The sequence below is a fragment of the Accipiter gentilis genome, chromosome 18 (genome assembly GCF_929443795.1).
Source record: "Accipiter gentilis chromosome 18, bAccGen1.1, whole genome shotgun sequence".
In the NCBI taxonomy this organism is placed as follows: Eukaryota; Metazoa; Chordata; class Aves; order Accipitriformes; family Accipitridae; genus Astur; species Astur gentilis.
Genome location: NC_064897.1, coordinates 18,254,594 through 18,275,894, shown reverse-complemented (window position 1 = coordinate 18,275,894; position 21,301 = coordinate 18,254,594). Strand labels below are relative to the sequence as shown.

General features: G+C 47.1%; 1 protein-coding gene across 1 annotated transcript; it reads right to left on the bottom strand.

Moving 5' to 3' along the window:
- Positions 1-738: 738 nt before the first annotated feature.
- On the bottom strand, positions 739-6,119 carry ETFBKMT (electron transfer flavoprotein subunit beta lysine methyltransferase). The gene is made up of 3 exons (XM_049822532.1): positions 5,575-6,119; positions 2,373-2,503; positions 739-1,657 (listed from the first exon to the last, which is right to left on the bottom strand). Exons 1-3 carry the CDS (start codon positions 5,892-5,894, stop codon positions 1,293-1,295), a joined length of 816 nt encoding a protein of 271 aa, XP_049678489.1. The 5' UTR covers positions 5,895-6,119; the 3' UTR covers positions 739-1,292.
- Between the last annotated feature and the right edge of the window lie 15,182 nt (positions 6,120-21,301).

Genomic DNA, 21,301 nt, shown 5'->3' with positions numbered 1-21,301 from the left:
GTATCGTTTGGATATTGTTACTGTCATAAATTTTTGGGTGAGCACTGCAGAACATTCACACGTTGTTCTGAAGATTTAAGTTTGTAAATCTTCTGTTTAGATAGTTCTGAAAACTTGTTAAATTGTATTTTACAACTGTGTACATCTGAATGTGCTCCTAAACCTCCTTTTTCATAAACATGGTTTTCTGAGTGAGTACCCCATACTTTTTCAAGTTTATAAGCTTCCACCACATCAGCTGGTATTTGGATAGTTGTAGGTGCATTGTGTTCCATTCTGCAATTAGTTCCCCATCACTGTTCAAAAGCTAACTGCTAAAGGTGATAGCTCCTGCAAGACTGCTCTGAAAACACTGGTTTTTCTTCAAATCGCTGCATTTACAGCCTCTTAACTGTGGATCAAGTCCTCCCCCTTGCAGAGGTTTCTTCCTTGGCAGATGTAGCTGAGTGATTCTGGAGGTTGTTGTCCAACTTTTATTCCGTTTTTATTCAGTTACCTTCTGTTCAGAACCATCATGGAAGGATTTCTTAATCCCTCACCAGCTTCCTGTAGCAATAGATTGCCTTTTTTACCCTGCAAAGCTAGAGAATGTCAATCATTTGACCCTATTCTCTAGGGGATAAAGTTAGCCTATAGCTATTACTATTTAGTCACTTTCCACTTAGTAGAAACTTTGGCTAGAGTTCAAGAAGCGTATTTTAGATTTGTGTGCAACTCCTAAATAATCATGCTGGCAGCTTCAAGGAAGAATAAATTTTTATTATAGAGAGGAAGGGGGAAGATTCGATTTAGTTACTTTGATGTTCAGAAGAGATATCCAGAAAAAGAGCAAGGCACTTTAAGTTGAGCATAGTATGAGCTAATAATCTAGTGGAGAGTTTTATGAAGGACAGCAGTAGTTTTCTCTGTAAATAAGCTGCAAAAGTCTGCGAAAGCAGTGCAGTAATCTTTCAGCCATCACCTTCTCCCCACAGCAGTATGCTTGATGTCCAAAACATTTCACAATAGTGTTAGAGAGCAAGACATGAATACACACGAAAAACATCAAGCATGCAAACTCTTGAATGTAACTTGTCTTTGGATTTGCACTTCAGCACAGGGCCCCTTGAATACAGTTTGCACTTAGTTTTTACCTCAAATGGAGCAAAAGCCTCTGAGTAGGTCTGAAATCAGTACAGTGAAGGTAATCTACTTTGCATCAACAGATACGTTCCATGTTTAATTCCCACTTTCATTTTACATACTTACAAAAAAGCCAACCAAGTGAGACAAAATTCATTACAAAACCAGCTTCAACAGTTTTCTAAACTATTTGAGGGCTGGTAACTCCAGACGATACTCGATGTTAATCCATTGTTTTCTTGTCTAGTATACTCGGGAAGTGAATATTCTATAACTTTGTGCAATTGACTGTGAATGCTGTGGCTTAAAAACTGATGCCTGCCAGGGTCGCCAATCAGCACTTCAGTTTGCTGTATCCTGATGCATTTCCTCAGCCAGCGATGCAGACCATCAGCAAGTTGTTCATCATAAAACATATCTCCTAGAACAATCAGGTCCCAGTTGCCAGCCTCTGAATTAATGATGTTCTTAATGGTGATGGGGAAGGGGTTCAGGTGGTTCAGTTCACAGTTCAAGATCATTGCCATTCCTGCAACTGAAAAGCCAAACAAAAGTTACATTTTAGGATTCTGCCATTCAGATATGTTTCCTTGACATATCTTTCAGTTTAATCTCTGAAATATTTTTGTTTATCCTTTCTAGGGACTTCCAGTTTTTGTTATGGGTCAAAATCTGGCATAAAGTGATGGAATTTTATCCTCATTGCACCATGACACAGGAGAGAACTATTCCTGGAATAGATACCAATGGAAACCAATCACAGAATCAAACCAGAATATCCAACTGCCTTAATCTATGGATATACTTCCTCCCTAACCAATGAGTAATTAAATTATGAATAAGCTGAATACATAAGCCAATTACGGGAAAACAAAGTCTGGGGGGAAAAAGGCAAAATCTAGGCCCTCACATCTGAAAGTGCAGGAAAATGCTATGGTCCTACAGAGAAGCCAACTTGCTGCCTATGCTTGGAGTTCTCTTCCAAACCAGCCATGGTGGTGTATAGGCAACACTTGATAGAAACTTTGCTGTTTGTTCATTCCAAGGAGCTATGGAGATACACTCAGTGCAGGAAAGGCTGGTACAACCCAGCTTCTAATACTGGCAAAATGCATTCATCTTTTTAGCATTCTTAGAACTATGTTAGGAACCTGAATTGCACCCAAATGGAGCAAAGAAAAGTCAATGTTAAATGTGCTTTAAAAAAATAATAAATATCTTTACACAGAGATGAAGAAAAAAGGCCTTACTAGGGTCAATGTCATTAGCAAGGACTTGTGATGCACCACTCATCACAGCAGCTATTGCTGTTGCTCCGCATCCACTTCCAAGATCCAAAACCGATCGTCCTTTAACAACCCGTGGATTATCTAAAATATACCTGAAAAGAAAAACTGTTAAAGCAATGAACAAGATGATTATGCAGATTTGTCAGTTTTGCATTACACTACGTAAGAGTTCTTGTCATACATGTAACGAAGCATGGTATCTTAAAAACACATGTGCAGCTGGTACATAGCTCCTTATTTGTCTCTGCTGATCTAAAAATCAAGAACCACCATCTTTCTCCCTTACTCCTCCCTCCACCCTGCAAATGGAAAGAAATCCAGCCAAGTAAGCAACACTTTATTTCAATCAGCTCCTTCTCTGACAGGTGAGCTTATCTAATAACTGGATACAAACTGCAAGGTGACTAAAATGCTTGGCATCAGAAACAGGAAAGTAAACTGTTGGTAAGGATTTGTAGAAATTAAAAGCAATCTGACTGAAGAAATATGAAAATGCATTTGCAGTGAATATTGTGCCCCTCAAAAGACAAAGCCTACCCATTGCCCTAAAATACTGCTTATGCAACTGCTTGGAAGAAGAGGAATTTCTCCTCTTTCTTTTCCTGAGCCATACAGACACAGATGCAAATACTGCTAGTCTGCTTAATGTTGTTCCTGAGTAGCAACAGGAAAATGAGAATAGAGCAGTGGTGAGCAGAAAGAGTATCTTCATCTAGTTGCTGACACCTGCCAAGAGGAATCAGCAAGCAAAAACCTCTAGGCTGGAAAGGAAGAAGAACTGACAGAAAGCAACCAGCAGTTATTGTTAAACACTACAAATCATACAGCTGCTACTGAGGGTTCAGAACTTCAACAATTGCCTTGAAATTCAATCTTCTGCAAAGGGGAAGGCCCTAAGTGACAGGGGGAAGAGCCCTAGGTGACATAAATTACTGCAAATTGCCATAAATTTACTACCATTTACTACTAACTATCTGTTAAAGTAGGAACAGGAAAGGATTCTACATTTGTGTTGTCTTCTGGCATGGAGGGTGATGGCTGACTCTTCACGCAGGACTACTGGTAAGCGCAGCTTTTGCAGGTGGATCCCAGTGCAGGGAACTGTAATGGAAATGTTAAGATTGGTGCAAATGGCCAATGGATGGATGGGAATGCCTGGGCCTAGAAGCACCAGCAGGAATGGCAGAAGGAGGCCTAATAAGAGTGTCAAGTGTTGATGGCACCTAGATCCCAGCACATCTGTATACAGATTCCCAGGAGCCTAGACTGGGAGTACAAAAGACAACCTACCCTCAAATTAAACAGTTCGAGCCATTACAAGACGATAGCAGGAAGGTCGAGACCAGGACTGAAGATGCAAAATACCCAGATCACAAACCCAGGAGACATGAGGAGGACCTGACATCCCATGCCTCTTGTCCTACATGTCATCACAAGGAATCCCACCAGACAGCACAGGCATGCGCAGCTTGGTGCTTTTCAGTATGTGGTTATGAATCTGGTCAGTGCAACTAGCTCAGTTTTAATGAAAATCACCTTCTCCTATGAGGTCTGGCACCATTACCCTAATGTTGCAGCATTATTTGCTACTTTAAAGATCTACAGATGCTGTCTTTTCTGAGAGCACCCAGGCAGGACATTTGTACAGAGGCTCAGCAGCTCTGCTGTTTGGCAGCAGTCCCCCCGAGGCTGTCACCCCTCTGAGGACAGCCCCTAGTTTACCAACAGGGCAGAGGACAGGGGTGGGACCTCCACAGAAAGTGCTCCGTTTCCCCTTTCTAGGGGCTATGCTTGGATTTGCAACGACTTTCCAGCAGTAACTTCTTGTGTAGAGCATGATCCAGCCTAATGCTGCAAGTGCCTTGTTTCCAGCTGAGTGGTTCTCCAGTTACCGCTAATGACTGGGGTGACTTAGGACAGCTGGAACCGACTGTATCCCCTGGCACACACACAGGGCTGCTGTTGGAGACTGCTGTCTGCCGTGCTGGGTTAATGAGGTATCTTTGGTTACACTGAGAGGAATAGCTTGAAATAGGAGACTCCTGATCTTGTGGAAATGCCAACTGTGAAATGAACACAGTTACAGGAACAGCATGTTTTCATGCCCCCTTTTTCTTTTTACTTTTCCAGGTTATGCAGCTAATTTCTGACATTCCCAATACATCAAAACAAATGCATAAACAATAAGCCAATAAAGTGGTGAAATGACAGATAATTATTATTGCTACCCAAATATCTGGGCATATGAATCATACAGTAACAAAATGTAGAGATTACCTTGCCTAATTTAATTATGCAATGTTTAGGAGCACTCTAGTTCATCTACATGGCACGCTAATCAACTTGCAATTTAACTGTTAAGTCTCATCTTTTTCCTGGTCAAAAAAGCCTTCCTATTTATGCTTTCTTGCAGAAAAACAGCAAAGCCCCAGTTCAGATCCTTCCCTTTCATCTGTGTAGGGAATGTTCTGACAGCTTGTTCTTTGTTGTAACAATTATGAACTTTTTCTGCTGTTAAAAGTGAGAGATTTGATTTTACAGAATAAAAGAACTCCAACTAATTCCTGGGAATCAGGAACATTCAAGACATTTTGACAGTAAGTGGCCAAAATAAAAATGTGGCTTCTGATGTGACTAAGAGAGAGCCACAATAAAGCTTGACAATAAGGCTGCTGAAATCCTAAATGAGGAGAGTGATTCAGGCTAACCAGCACTCCAAGTGCATCAGCATAATCCTACTATTCTCAAAAGACCAGACACACATCCACACTCCTGTCTGTCTCCTACAAAAAAACCCCCATGGGTTATGACAAAACAGGAATCCTCCTGTTTGGAGCAACAGTGAGTGATAAACACCTCACTAGGTTTTGATGGCAACTACACAGATCCAAATTCAGCCCCGTTGTCAACACATGCATCGCCACTGAAGACAACAGATTTCAACTTAAGAGCCGTAAGTTATTCTGTATACAGCAGATGCTGAAACTTCACTGCCAACCAGCAGAGATTTTGTCTCTTCCTGTATAGGCAGAGAGGAGCATGGATATGCACTCTCATACAAGGCAAATACACATCATTAGGAATCACTACAAACAGAGCCGGGTCTGACATTCTGGCCCACAGCAGGCTGGATTTATCAACTCTGGCGATGCACGCTGCGTACCTGGAGAGGGCTTGGCCTCCTGGCCAGTAAATTGCCCAGAACGGGTCCCCGTAAGGCCACAGGTCAGGTTTTTCCCTCCAGAACCTGCAGCGAGGGGTGAGGAGGCGCAGTCGTATCTCTGGTGTGAGGTGCCCGCTGCTGGTGACCTCCGTGTTCTCCTCCAAAAACGCTCTCACCTCAGGGTCCAGAGACTTGCTGGCGCTCCAATGGCAGCAGCGCTTCCAGCGCAAAGAGGGGCCTCCTCTCCTGCTCCTCCAAGCCTTGGCAAAGGTGTTCTGCCTGCCCAAGAGGAGAAGCCACTTCCAGCTGTGGAAGGCCATGTCTCCCCAAGGACAAACCCCAGGAGAGCTCGGAGCAAGGCTTATCTGAAGCGGGTGATGAGGCAGAAAGCTTGAAACAAACTCACGGGATGTTGTTTTTCATAGTGATGGATGACAACTCCTGAAAGGAGAACAATGCTACGTAAGTGATGTTTCTTCAGTAACTTCAAGGCTATACACCACCAGGGCTTTAGAAAGAAGAGGTCAACATGCTGTTGTGTGACCATGAATTTGTGCCTTGCCCCTACCCAAAGAGTCCCTGAAGTCCAAAAGAAGAGGTATTTAAGAAAGAAGCTATCAAGAGACCCATTCAGGAGAGTGCTATAAACATATCCAGTGAGAAACAACCAGTTAGCTGGACAGCTGATAGAGCTAAAAGTTAAATGTGCAGCCTTTTAACATCTCCTTCCCTCTGCCTTGAAGATAAACACACAGCAATCTACTCCCATTTAAGGTTCTTCCATTGAATCTTAACATGTTGTAGTAGGGTTCTCGCATTGCAGGGCAAAGCAAAGGTTACCAGTAGGTTGTTTCAGAGATGCCATTAATTATAAGTTTTATAATGGTGATGAGTCTTTTATATGAAAGAGTCTTTTTAAAGGCAAACAATTAAAGGATTTCCTCAAAAGACTCTCCTCTTTCTCCCTCAGATTTGTGAGGCTGCCAGCTCCAAAATGAAAAAAAAAAATAAAAAAATAAAAAAAAAAATTTGTAAAAAAGTCCCCAAGAACTGATCTTAATCAGAATACTCCCAATTTGTTGCATTTCAGTCTGTATTTTAAAGGATCAGTTAGGATCAGTTAAGGTGCAATAGTCTCATGTGGATGCTCTTGGCTGTAGAAGAAAGTAGACCTCCATCACTAGCCCACTCCCTGTGAGGGAACTATATAAACATGCTCCAAGCTGTCTAAAGAGAGAGAAACTGAATCTAACACCTTTAAAAGAAATTACGTTTTTAAAAGGTGAGACATTCAGACTGGATGAGCTCACACTCAGAGGCCTTCTGACACCACTCAAGGCCAGTTTTCAGGTCAGGAGCAGTAAAAGGAGAATGGAATATTCTAATGAGTCAGAGTTTAGACTCATTAAAGAATCAGGAGAATGGCGAGTGGAAGGCCACAGCACTCAGCTGACAGGCGAACGAAGAGCCTCTCAGCGCTTCGTCACCACACTCTCCTCACCCACCACCTCTTGCTGACCCTGGGTCTTTCTTACGCTGATCCTGCGAGTATACTTGCCAAGCAGTGGCCTGAAGAGAGAGCAACTGTTTTCCTGCCTTCCTGCTCAAACCTCCTCCTTCATCCATCCTTTAATATTTCCGTATCTTTTTTCCTTCCTCATCTTGCTCCCTAATTTCTTTCCAGTAACTCAGACTGACTTGTTCAGGGCACAGCTTTTGAACATCCCCCTAAACTGATGACCAGAGCAGCATTTAAGGCCTGTGCTTCCACAACAGCAAGACCGCAAGTACGAACAAATACAAGAGAAACCGCACTCTCTATTTTGTGATTGTTTCCTCCCTTCTGCAGTGGTTTTCATGAAAAAGCAGAATGATGCGTGAAGAAAATCAGCTTCAGCCCACCCCTGCCAATTTGTCACAACAGAAGAATTGTGGCCAGCTTTGCCATCGACAGCTGTGCAGGTTGTCCTTAAAAAAAATGAGACAAAGGGACAACAGGAAAAATATGCTAATAAAATGAAGTCTTAACACTTTATATAAAATTTCATTACTTCAGTTTTTCTTTATTTGTCTGTATCTTTAGTAGAAGTTTGTATGTGTTTCGTGGTATTTTTGTTGTGTGCTGGCCTCTGCTTCAGGTACTGGGTTTAAGTTGATGGCTTACTAAAATGTTAAGCTGTGAACTTCCCTCCTGTTACACTTGGCTATTTAGGCTGATAGTCCAGTTAAGTCTTTTGTTTACATCATTGGCTAAAGGCTTTGTATTTTTATTACAAATAAATACATGTGACTGAACGTTTTGCATTTCTCCACATTTGAGAATGCCATTCAGCAGTGTCTGTGTAATTAATGAATGCCTTCCTTCTTGAAGGCAGAGCTATATAATCCTCATCCGCCTAAGGGAAGCATGAAGCTAACGGAAATCAATCAGAAATATAAATCTTGTCAGCTAATGCCATATGCTGGTTTTTCCCCATGAATTGCTGCAAATTGGCAGGACTGAGATTCGGTAGCATACATTTTGCATCGCCTGTCATGACAGTTACTCTTTTTAAATTAATGGTCGGTAGAGAAATATCTGCCAAGAGCTCTGTGTTCAAAATGTCAAACTGAGCTTAAGCATTCAGCGCTGGAAGGCATCAGGACAGATATCCTCGCGTTTGACACTCCCAGCCTTCCCACCTTACGCAGGGAATAAAACCAGTGGGCGACTAGAACTTGGAAAAAGGGACAAACCCAAGCAAAACCCACCAACCCCCCCCCCCAAACCTAAAAGAACAACCAAAAAAATCCCCAAACCCCAACCCAAAAAAACCAAAATCGATTCTCGGGCGATTTAAGCTCTTTCTTTCGCAAGCAGCAGGTGCCTTTCACAGCATCACCACACCGGCCCCTCGGCAGCCGCCCGGCCGAACGGCAGCCGCCTCCCACCCCCTGCGGCCCCAGCGCTGCCGCCGCTTCCACCCAGACCCCCCCCCCCGGCTTCTCCCCCTCCCGGGCCGGGCACCCCTCCGGCGGGGGCAAGGCCGCCGCCCGGGCCGTCCCACCCCGCGCAGGCCCGGCCTGCGCCGCTCCGCAGGGCCCGGCCGCGGCCACGCCGCCCCCGGCCGGGGCAGGACCGCGGCCGGGGAGCCCCCGGCCCAGCACCACCTACCTGCTCCCGGCCGCCGCCGCCGCTCCGCCCCGCTGCGCGGAGGCCGGGCCGGGCCCAGGAGGGCCGCGCTCTCCGCCCGCCCTTAAAGCGGCAGCGCCGCGGCCCCGGCTCCGGTCCCCGTCCCGGTCCCGGCAGCTCCGGCCCCGGGGAGCCTTCGCTGGTGCTCGGGGTCGTTGTTTTCCGTACCGCGGCGCTTCGGGGCAGCGGCCTAGGCCTGCCCCTCTCTAAATCTGGAACGCTGATCAGTGCCGTGTGCTGGCTCTGCTCCTGCTTCTGGCGCTTTTATAAGACCTGCGTCGGTGTAAACTAGCTCTGTGTTTTAGAATGTTAATAAAAATCCACATGGGAAAAGGAGTAACAACACATGCCCGAATTTGACAGCAGTGAAAATGAGGGGTTTTTTGGTTGTGGGTGTTTTTTTCTTTCTTATTTTGCACATCAGATCAAGGCCACTGCCAAATCTGGCATGGCCTAACCAAGGTGTCCCAACCTCTTTGAAAAAGCAACAGCCATTGCAAACAGGTGCCGGCCACCAAAAGCCCCCCCCAGCCAGCGCTCCAGTGCCGGGTCTGTTCCTCGGGCAAGCTGAACCTGCCTTCCCCTCTGCGTGTTTCTCTGCCCCGCGCTCCGGCCATCCCGTTACTATTTCCACTGCTCTAAAGACCCCCTCGCTTCTCCCCTCCCCAGACCCTCTCCGGCTGGGCAGGAGGGAGAGGCCTTCCCGCAAAGCGCCGCGTCGTTGCTCTTGTCGTTGTTGCTCAGGAGGACACAGCTCCGCTCCGGACAAACCCACAAACAAGCGGCGTTTCCCCCGAGGCACCAAACTCCCTTTGCACCGGGCAGCGACTCGCCGGCGGCTGGACGAGGAACTGAACCCTCCTGGGTGTCCCCCTTCCCCGGCCACCGTCCTCCCCGCAGGGACCCCCTGGGGATCCGGGGCCGGTCCCCCCATGGGTGCAGCCAGGCCAGGCCGGGCCCGGAGGCGGTGGCCGGGGTGGCCGGTGGCTGGGTTGGCCAGTGGCTGGGTTGGCCAGTGGCCGGGGTGGCCGGGTTGGCCGGTGGCCAGGTTGGTTAGCCGGTGGCCGGGTTGGCCGGTGGCCGGGGTGGCCAGGTTGGCCAGTGGCTGGGTTGGTTGGCTGGTGGGTTGGTTGGCTGGTGACCGGGTTGGCCGGTGGCCGGGTTGGTTGGCCGGTGGGTTGGTTGGCTGGTGGCCGGGTTGGCCGGTGGCCGGGTTGGTTGGCCGGTGGGTTGGTTGGCTGGTGGCCGGGTTGGCCGGTGGCCGGGTTGGTTGGCCGGTGGGTTGGTTGGCTGGTGGCCGGGTTGGCCGGTGGCCGGGTTGGTTGGCCGGTAGGTTGGTTGGCCGGTGGCTGTCCCGCCGCCACTATCCCATGGCCACCCTGCCCACAGGGGCTGCGTTGGCTGCAGGCTGAGCCGGCTCCAGCCGAGGGAGGCTGGGGAGGGAGATGCCGGCCACTCTCTGACGGCCCCCCCAGGTCTCCGGTCCCACCCTCTGGGATTTAGGGAACACAAGAATCTTCTGGCAACGAGAGGGACAAACGTGGTTTTCTCTAGCTTCCCTGCGGGACAGGGTGTCCCAAATTCCTCACGCTGCGTTTTGTGCGCTGCCTGAGGTGATGATCCCAAGTCCTGCAGCACTTAGGGTGCCAGGTTTTTAAAAATCAACCTGGCGATTGCGTAGCCTAAACCTGCGTCTGACCCCATCTCTGAGGTTATGAGGCCATCTAGTGATCTGCCGGCTTAGCACAATTAAAACGTGCTCTCCAGGGTGCAAAAGGTGCTTGTACGGCAGGACCTTTAAACGTGGGTGATCCCCGGTGTCCCCAGAGAAGGTGGCCCCTCCATAGAATCATAGAATCATTTAGGTTGGAAAACACCTTCAAGATCGTCGAGTCCAACCATCAACCATGCCCACTAAACCATGTCCTGAAGTACCCTGTCCATTTGCTTTTTGAGTATCTCCAGGGATGGTGACTCAACCACTTCCCTGGGCAGCCCATTCCAATGTTTGACAACCCTCTCAGTAAAAAAATTTTTCCTAATATCTAACCTAAATCTCCCTTGCCTCATGCTGGGCTGCAGAGAGGCCGGGGTGGAGGCGATGCACTGGGCATGGCCAGGACCCAGACAGAAGCTGGTGTCCTTCTACCACATGAAGGAACCTGAAGTCCACGGACACATTAAGCTATAGGGATACTCGCATGCTTTTTACTCTTGTAAAGCAGGGCTCATGCTCAGTCTTTTTAGAAATTATCGCCCCCCCAATTTATATAAAGGTGTGGGCTTTTGTGGTTTAGGCTCAGGAAGGACACGATTTCTTGGAGCCCTTAGGGGAACCACAAAGTTTCAAAGGTCTTGAGTCCTTTGGCAGATCTTGCTGGGCCTCTGCAAGGAGGGAGACATTGAAAACACTCATAACAACCAAACCTGTGCATAAAATGTGCAATTCAGGACACAGGTCTTTGTCCCCTCTAGATACTCACCACCATGCTAGGAATAAACAATTCCCTAATGTAACAGGAAAATCATTATCAACATCAGCTCAGGATGCCATGTAAGACATGGTAACAGCTTTAAGCATACTGACAGGTGACGATACACCTCTACTTTGCACATTTTGGTTTATGCTTGAGAAGTTTCTCAGAGAAATCTGACAGGAAAAGTTTTTCACTTGGATCTTCAGCCCCTTTGATTAGGTATTTTAACAAACAACTTCTCAGGTCTAGTTTTTCTGAACTCCTGATAGCTATGTGATATAGCTAGATAGATACTCAGTAGCTATGTGACCCTCAGTGAAGCCACTGCTGTCTAATACAGACCAACATCATGCTGAGGCAGGTAAAAAAAATGTCCCCTGGCTGCTCCCAGCTCAGGGGTTGCTTAGGTGAAAAAGGAGGGGTGAAGTCCTTGCTTCCCAGTAACATTGGCTGGGATGTCAAAAACAGAAATCCACTCTTTCTTATTTAACTACAAATATTTAGTTATTATTGTATAGACTCCTAGCATGGCATAAGAAAGCTCTGATACCAATGATAGCTGCCATCCCTCTTGTGAGGTCTAGGGGAACCACTTAGACTTTCAGGACATGCCTTGTGCTGATTACTTCAGCAAAGTATCAAAGCCTGTCCCCTGTGAGAAAAAAATGTTTCATTTCCAAAGGCTTTTTGCCTTAGATGGTGACATCTTGAGAGTTTTTGCTACTCAAATGTATGGTATACTGTGCAGCCAACTACCATAACTGTGCTGGAATTTGCTCTGAGGACAAGGACATCTTTGATCACAACATAACATCGATTTGGCGCATCATGGAGGAGTGCAACACTTGCAAAATGCAGTTGTAGAGTAGCGCATGAGGGACTTCTGCATGTCCAAGGGAATTGGCAGATTACTGGCTGATGATACAACTGCCCAAGTCTCTGGGGAAATCTTGGTTGAGCCAATTAACAACAAAGAAATGGAACTGTACAAGGACAGAGAGAAGGGAAAGGCAGTGAGGACCTTCACATTAACCGGCCCACGATTCATGAATTTTCACAGATCGATACAAAGGTTTAACTCAAAGGAAGGCAGGCCTGTGGTTTGGCAGCCAGGTGATCACACCAGTTCATTCCTTCTTTTCCAGCTATTACAGCCCCAGTTTCCAGACCTCTTTTTTGCAAGGCCAGCTGCCACAGTTTGCTGCAGCAATAGGGTCTCAGTGCAATTTCACAGAAGGGAAGATGGATGGATTCAGAGCACTGTTGATTTGTAAAAAGCATCCCAACAACTCAATATCACAGTCAGGGTTTTTGCACATCAGGATCAATTTATGTTACCCAGAGGCTGTGAGAGCAAGTCATTATCAAAATGTAGCTGACGCATTAGCTAGTAGGTAAGGTAAAATTGAAGATGAGAGCTTTGGCTAGGTAAGGGAGAGGCAATTCAATTATTCTGTTGTGCCTTCAGCTACAATCCACACCTACTCATTTCAGAATCACGGTACATCTTTTGCAGCTGAAGAACAGATATCCTAACATAATAAAAATCACACATTACCTGTAATATGTCCCAAAAGCATTAGATGTGTTTTTCATAGGATTACTTTTCCTCGCTGCCTTGCCAGCTGCATTAGGTTAGGAGCAGGAAAGAGCAGCAGCTAGCAGAGATAAAGTCATCAAGTACCTTTTGGCAGTGAATGCAAGAAGGAGAATCTGCAATGTGTGGCTTTTTTGGGGGGTGGAGGTGGGGTGATGAAATGAACGGAAGCTGTATTAATCTGACCCTTGTGCTACTGCAGAGTTAGTATTACTGATATGAGGAGTCTCTGTAAGAGCCTTGATGGTAAGACCAAGAAGTTGAAAACTATCATCTCTGAGCTCATGCTTGATTTTGTCTTTTGTCCGTGTGAGCGATTAAAGCATGCTTGGCTTTAGCTGGCTGGTTGTTTTCATGCACAGTCAGACGTGGGAGCATTTTTGTAGCATAGATGAAGACTGGAAAGACGTACAGTGTCAAATGTTTGTGCTTCTCTCTGGTGTGTTGTTTGGATACTTGTTTTGATGTTAAAACTAAAGGGTACATATTTTCAAGCCCTGTTTTTGAATAGGTGAAGTCTCCTTGAACTAGTGGGCCTTTGACTCCCATGTATCCCTTAGAGTAATGACGCTTGGGCTCCTAAGTTTCAGGTCCGTCACTATTTTGTGCTAATCAGCTAGCATGAGTGAAACCTCACTGTGGAGGAAAATGAGACAGAAAGCAGTCCAGCCCGATTAACATATTTGTAGCTAATGAACACGTCCAGAGACGTGTCCTATAAAAACAGGTGCTCTGGTGGTTTTAGTTGCATGGCAAGAAGACTGCAGCACAGGCAGCAGCAAAGAGGAAGCAGCCACCACGCTGGTATAGCCGCTTCTGGTGATACAACTACCTGTATGAGCACACTGAAGGAGGTAGTGGTGGTGGGCAGTTTGCAGTGGGTTTTTTTCGTAGCTTCCTTCGGTCTTCTGCAAACTGAACTATCCCTGTCATACTCTTTGTACTGTTGGGGATGCTACTGTGGTCATCTGTAATAGCTTTCTGGATGCCAGTGTCCCGTCTTGGGTGGCCAGAGGTCTGCAGGAAGCTTTTGGATATCCCCAAGGTCTGGGCCGGCTCTGGAGCCAGCCCAAGGTGGGACACAGGCGCACGGGGAAGAAGGAAGCACTGGGAATAGAGCCAAGCAATGGCTGTGCCTGGCGTTACAGCATTTATATGGGTTTTTGTTGTTGTTGTTTGGGGTTTTTTCTGTGTTTTCCTGCAAAGCCTTGAGAGAGAAAGATGGTGGAAGCTGAGTGAAAAGGGCAGCCAGGGAAAGGGTCTGCTTAGGCACTATGAAGCCTCTCCAGTCCTGTCTCTGGAAAGCCCGTAGCTGCCTATGTTTTCCTGAATGAAACAAAGACATCCTCCATGCCCTCATCCCTACTGACCTCCTATGACAGGAAAATTCATCCTGTCTGCCTTCCCCACGTGGCTTTGTCCCACATCCCCTCCACATGTGATGTACCAAGGGCGATACACAAGTCTCATGAATTCAGTGTATTTATTAGACCTTAGCTTTTCCCAGACAGGCAGAAACAATGTCAAACAACAGTGCTAAGCCAACATTTAGACTGGAGCATGAGACCATGACCACAGGTTAGGGCCCTAATGCAAGTGATGCTTCCCAAGCTTAGCTCTCTTTGTTGCCTGGTAGGCTGGAGTCACTACTGTGTTTAAACCTATGACTAATTCCTTCTCTTCAGGCAGAGTAATTGCTCTAGCTTGCTCCAGAAACAGTGCCTGAAGCTGTAGTACCTATGGTCATCTGATGTCAAGGATCATGCTAACAGCCATTGGTGCCAGGGATAAGGTAAGCAAATCAAGTTTTCAAAGAGCTGCATCAGTTAAGAGCAGCTGGTTGATTTTGTAATTCAAATTTCTTAGTTTCCCGCTGGTTCTCAGAGCCTGGCACTAGCTGAACTTTTCCTTTTGCCTTCCACATGGTAGTCTGCCAAATATTTGGACTCTTCCAGGGAACTGGGGACAGAGGAAACGATGGAGATCTGAGACAGACAAGACAGACAGGTGGTGCTTACTCTCTAGAGCTCCTAGAGGAAGCTGTTTTCCAAGGACCTGATACAATACACCTCTTCTTTCGGCTGATACTTGCATCTTGGGAGGGTTTCAGGGTCCTCAAGCAACTTAGTTGTGAGTCAGGATTATGCTATGTCAGGACCTCTGCTCTTCACTATTTTGCACTAGTATCCAGAGGACGTGGAAAACAAGTGATACCACTGCAAGGATGCTCAGAGGGATGGAAACGCAGGTCTCCTCCAACACCAGCCTGGTCCCTCACATGATGAACAGGCTGAAGCTTAAATTCAATGGGACTGAGGACAGAATAGTTACTGTTTATACACATGGAGGCATGGGAAAGTCACAAGGGGCTGGAAAAGGCCTCAGTCTTTGGACCTCTTATCAATTTTCAGTGGTATCCTACAAAGTGTTAGTTCCACTGGCTTTCCCATCCATACTTATGCAGGATATGCTCCAAAAGGGGCATTTGGCACGCCTCTTCTTTAGGATACATGCAACTCTGTCACTTTTGTATCAACAGGTTTCAGATACAGACCTGACCAGATCCATGGTTGGACTTGATGATCTTAAAGGTCTTCTCCAGCCTAAATGATTCTATAGGGTTTGTTTACAGAACAACTTAAACTGACGTTAGCCCATATATAATGTCTTTGTGCATTTGAAGCTTCTCCAGGCTTGGCGTGTCGGCAATGCGCTGCAATTTCCTTCACCGCAGCAGAGGACACGGCGCAGCAACACTCGAATGGCTCGTTGGAAGCAGACTCGCTTCTAGCTGGACCTGTTACGCACAGGGCTGGGCAGGTTGCACTTGGAGCTGCTTGGATGCTTCCTTGTCGCAGCCCCAGGGCTCCTAATAGGGAAGGCAGCCCAAGAAACCCCCAATATCATGCTGTGTAATCTTGCATCTTGGGTTTTATCAGCTGAGGTTGTCAAGCTTCATGCAAGCAGCTGCATCCAGCTCGAGTGGAAGCAGCAGTGTTGCTGTGACCCTGCAGCACAGCTCTTTGGCTGCTGCACCGTGAACTGGTGCTGGGGGAACCAGGGCAGGAGCATCTGCAGGCAGGCTAATCCTCAGTCTGAATAAATGGCCCAAGGATAACAGAGCAGACAGGCTCTGTCATCTTCCAAACCAGAAAGTAAGCACTTCTACAACTGAAATTGGCACATCTCGGCTGTATGTGCTGGGTGTCAGGGCCTTGAGGGCACTAATGGGTCTCACTGGCCCTGCCCACTGCCTGGGGCTCCCCCCCCCCCCCCCCCCCCCCGCCCACAGCCCAGGACCCTATTTCAGCACCCCTGGGGCTGTCGGTCTCTGCCCCAGCAATGTCACAGCAGGGCTGGTCTCCAGCTCCCCACAGCCCTGCCCGTCCATGGGCCCCACTAAGCCATCCCCCTCCCCACAGCCATCCCAGAGCTGTGTTCTCAGCCAGGTCCCCCTCACTGGGCCTGATCCTGGCCACCTCCCATGGGCTGGCATCAGAGTCGGAGCAGCCGGACACGCTGACAGTGCCAGGCACCAAAGACCACTGCTGCTCTCTTGCCTTCACCCCTGCCTGGTAGTGCTGAGCACCAGGAAGCTGATGGCTTTGATTTAGCCTGGGAAATACTTTTTACTGGGATCTCCCAGTAATAGTTGTATTTCAGCCTGGAGGGAGGTGCTGAGCTAGCCCATCGCCACATCAGACAGTGTCAAATGCTCCCACCCCCAAAGGATGTGCTTGGTGGGAACTGCTGGAACTGCTCAGCATGGATCCAGGCTTAAATAAGTTGTGGCTATTGGTTTGCAAGGAAGTCGCTAAGAAACACGATCCTCAAGGAGAAGTTAACTGCTTTGATCTCTCTCCTTCTGTTCAAAGTGAGCTCAGAGCCGATTTCCAGTAAAGTGAGAGCGCAGTAAGCTAATGCAGAAAAGCTACAATCTAGCTGTTGTCAGTAGTAAGTCTCCTAAGCAGCAAGTACTTCAAGGCAACGTGCTGTCATCAGGCATGAAGAATAAGTGGCAGAGAGATATGGCTGAACCTATGGACATAAATGTTTAGAATTCTGCTAAAAATGCTAGTAAGGAAATTGAAACAGACCCTTTAGTGCTTCTATTAGCAAGAACTGCTTTTAGATTCATAAAGTAATGTTGCTGCAATGATGTGAACACATATTATAACGGAGTGTGCAGCAAAGCAGCAGTCCTTGCTAAATGACAAAACAATTCACGATGCATATTCATTGCAGGAAACACTTTTCGTCTGTCCTTGATCTCGTGTTGTATATTGGCTATGGATTTGGTGGATTTGGATTTCCTTAGCATGCCCTTGGGCTTTCAAGTGTGCTAGGATGCATTGTAATGTAGATGCAGAGTGTCTGGCACTTCTTACTGAATGAGGCTTCAAAGGGAAGTTGGGAAATTGAAATCAGGGAAGTTGAAATCAGACTCTAATTACACTTGTACAGAGGCCAAAGGCATTTTGACAAAGAGCTTACCTGCTGTTCATGGACAGATTTTGTCCAGAGCACATGAAAACGTAGGGTTGGTTCACGCTCCCACTGGCATCTGCAGATATGGGACTGCCTGATTTTTTGGAAACCGAGGTAAAGGAAAACAATATTTGTGACTAGGCTTTGAACACAATGCCATTACTCAGGTAGATGTGACAGCGCGAGCGCATCTTCTCTGGAAGCTTTCCCAGCACCAGAGATCAGCTAACTGGGAGCACACAGCACTGGCACAGCTGTGCCCGAACCCCTGCCACCGCAGACAATATTGCTGTGGGCATGTGGTCCAAGCAGCTCGCCAGGATCTCCTCTTGCCTTTCTCCTTGCCACAGTATGTACCTATGAAGCTCTAGTGTTTTTAAAAGCAAGGCCACAGCCCTTTCCTTATGCTTTATGTGGGCTGGTATATTATGTTGCAAGACTCTTTTACCTCCTTGGGTTTTTCCTGAGCAGACAGATTGTAAGGTGCCAGGATCCTGGAGCACTGAAAACAGAGGAATTGGAGTTTAGAGGCAGGGAAACAAACACCCTCAGCAGAGAGCAAAAATAATTTCAAAATGAAGAACAGAGGTTTGCTGTCCGCACCGAATACCTGCCTCATCTCAGGCCTGGTGTGAAAAAGGCATCTGTCAGCAGATGATGTCGTTGGGACGCGTGGTCTGGAAGGACTCGGCATCGGGGCGCTGCCTGCGTAGAGGTCCATCTGCCTCCCGGTGCGATGCCATCGGGGCCAGTTTTCGGAACAATAGAGCTTTGTGCCTGGCAGATGTTCGGGCAGAGGAGAAGCAGTATTTGCTTTCTTTTCCTGGGGGCAGTTGAAGCACAGGGAGTGCACTGACCTGATTTCCAAGAGGCTGATGCTTCTGCAAGTCAGGCTACAAGCGATTTGGCCAAGGTCATGCAGCGAGTGAGTGATGCTGTCAGAGATGGATGGAAATCTCTGTGTGGGTGCTTTAGCTTGATGGTCCCAGCACACCACCTCCATTAGTGTGTGACATGCTAGTGATTTATCCAAGCAGCGTACTTTGCTGATTAGGTTTTATCTCTGTAGCGGCTGGAACAGTCTGTGTGTCTCCTACATCCAAAGAGCAGAAGGCGTACCTCACGGAGCAAAATATGGTCTTTGACCTCAGGGCCTTGGCACTGAATCATACAAAAGGTAGTGGTTGCGTATGCTCCTTCTCCCGACTTCATGGGAGCGGGGGGGAGGAAAGCCCACCTAATCGGTTGTTTGGCAGGAAGAGGGGCGCCTCACAAGCACCTCGGTATAAAATCACAGGCAGAAGTGGAGCGAAATGGCAGGAGGCACCACAGATTTTTGCCGTTCTGTGCCACTGAACACGCGGTGCGGAAAGGGCAGGGTGGCAAAGGACATGAACCTCCAGAAACCGGGCATGGCAACTGCAGGGTTTGCCTTGGAGTTGTTTCTGAGGCGGTGCTCAAAGTCCGTGTGCCCTATCTGCCCGGGGTGTCATTGCCACTTCACCCCCCGGATCTGAACCCCTGAGAAGGCTGATTCGGGCTGGGGGGAGGTTTGAAACACAGGAGAGGAGGCCAGCCCTGAAGAGGAGGTACCTCCCCAGCAGAGCGTTGAGCTGCGTGCTGTGAAGCCTGGCTTGCGGCACAAGGACCACGCGAATGATGAAAGGCAACGTAGTTCCATCTTTGCCTGTGTTTTTAGGATCTGTTTTCTGATGGTGAACTGGAGGCACTCACCAAGGAGGCAGACAGGGCTACGGATTTTTTGTGAAGTAAGCAGCAGGAACACAGGGAGGGGGGAAGAAGGTGCAATTAGCTATTAAATCATTTCAGTTGCCTTGTGAAACCTCCCCCTCAAGGATCCTCTCTGAAAGCGGATAAGAGCAGAATGCATCTGTATGTGTTTGCAATGCAAGGGCGAGGGTATCATGGATGTACGTAAAATGAATAAAATGCAATGAGCTACAACAGGGAATTAGAGATTTAAACCTTTAAATTTTAAATCACCGAAGCTTCAGAGATCCTATGGCAGAGATGCAGGAAAAGTAGTCATCTTTTACTTTGTTATCTATAATTCTGCTGTATGAATAATAATTACACAATGTGACAGAGAAAAGCTGTGTGCTTTTATTCAAGCTTAATCTTTATAGATATGAGGCCAGTATAGAAGACGAGCTACTTGCTTTAATGGTATTATAATTTGATTTAATATTATAATATGTGCCTGCAGTATCTGCTTTCTAAGCAACAATGAATTGCGCTGGAGGAAATGTTCTTTGCTTTATGCCTTATGGCTAGTGATCTGGTTTATTTTGTTTTAAACCCTAAGGCAGCCAATACCTTTCCAATGGTTTAAGTAGTCTTCTTGCAGAGAATAAGAATTGCTTTCTTTATGAACCTTGCTATAAAATCTTCTGCTGTTGTTGTTTTTCTTCCTGCTTCCGCTATATCCTCTTCTCTGCTTTATGCCAGAATGACTTCAATTTCAGTCTTGCAGTCCATCCTTTTCCCATCCTTATCCCATTTTTTTCAGCTGACTATTCACACTTAGCTTCTTCTGAAGCAGCACTGTGAACTGCTTGACTGAAAGTCAGCCAGAAGTAGAAAACTTCTTCTGAGTGTTACAGACATTTGTATTGCATCTTAGTGGGTTTCCCTCTCCTCCACCCTACAGGATCTCATGACCCCATAGATATTGGAGCAAAACAGGAGAGGCTTTCAATGGAAAATCAATGTGGCTTGGCAGCTGGTGAAAGATCTTCTACAGGGAACTGTAGGGCTGTGTGAAGGAGTTGAGCAATCCATCACCAGCAGCATGATTTCCAATTCATTGAAGAACGCTGAAGAAAATAAAAAGTGAAGCAAGAGCGTCACAGCAAGGAGAAGGGATCTAACCTTTAACTAGCAGGCTTTTTCCACCTCTCTGAAGCATAGGGCATTGGCTCCTTGCAGAAGTAGGACAAATTGCTTGACGGGCCTGTAAGTCTGATCTTTTATGGCAGATCCTAAGGGCGGGGGGGGCTGACACGCTTGTTAGCATTTGACCCAGTTTAAACTAACAGGTTCTGCGGAACAAAGGCTTGCTGAGAGGTTAAGGAGAGGGAAAGCTGAACCAACTTGATATTGATAGAAATATTCACTGCAACTGAAGGCACAAGTACCTGAAGAAGAAGAACAAATCCACCAAGCCAAAAACCTTCCCTTGCTGTGTTGCACCACTGGCAATCCAGCTGGTGATGGGACAAAGCTGTTGTCACAGGAGAGCAGATCAAAGCAAAAGGTCCCAGGCAGATCTGGTCTATGCCAGTAAGTTTTTCTGTGCTCATCCCGCTCCGAAACCTACCTTATCCCTGTTCCTTGGAGGAACATGTAAGAAGCTCCTAGTGCTCTGATGCTGCTTTGTGCTCTGCTGTGCCAGGGACAAGACTTATCTCCCCGGGATTATCGTTAATATGCTTTGAATAGGGGACATCCAGCCCATCCATGCCCGTTGTGGAGCTTTAACATGCCTTTGCTGGTGAAAGGAAAAAAATACTTGTAATGCCACCCAGTTACCTCCAATCATCTGAGATGTGCCTCACGGCACAATCCTATCAGTCACCGCCTCTTCCTAGGCTGTACAAATGCTTTTCCGTGCCATTTGGCCGATTAGTGAGTACGTGCAGCAACTCATGATGCTTTGGGGGTCTCATATTCTTTATCCTCTCACTCTTGCAAGAAGCTCCACAGCCCCTTTGTGGACCTGCCTGTGACCACTGTGAAATTTAAGCAATCGCTGTTGCAAGTGGAGCAGAAGCGTCCGGCCTGTCTCTAAAGCAGGGCAGCCCCTCTAGAGAGGCACTGGTGACCAGCGCAGGGTGGGTTTGGATGGTGAAAAGACAACCAAAATGCCTAGATTCTGGAAAAAAGTAGTTCAGAAAATCTCAGTATGGAGAAAAGGCAATTATGCGCACTGAGGGAACACCTTGATGCTTTCCTGTGCTGTACATCATAAGA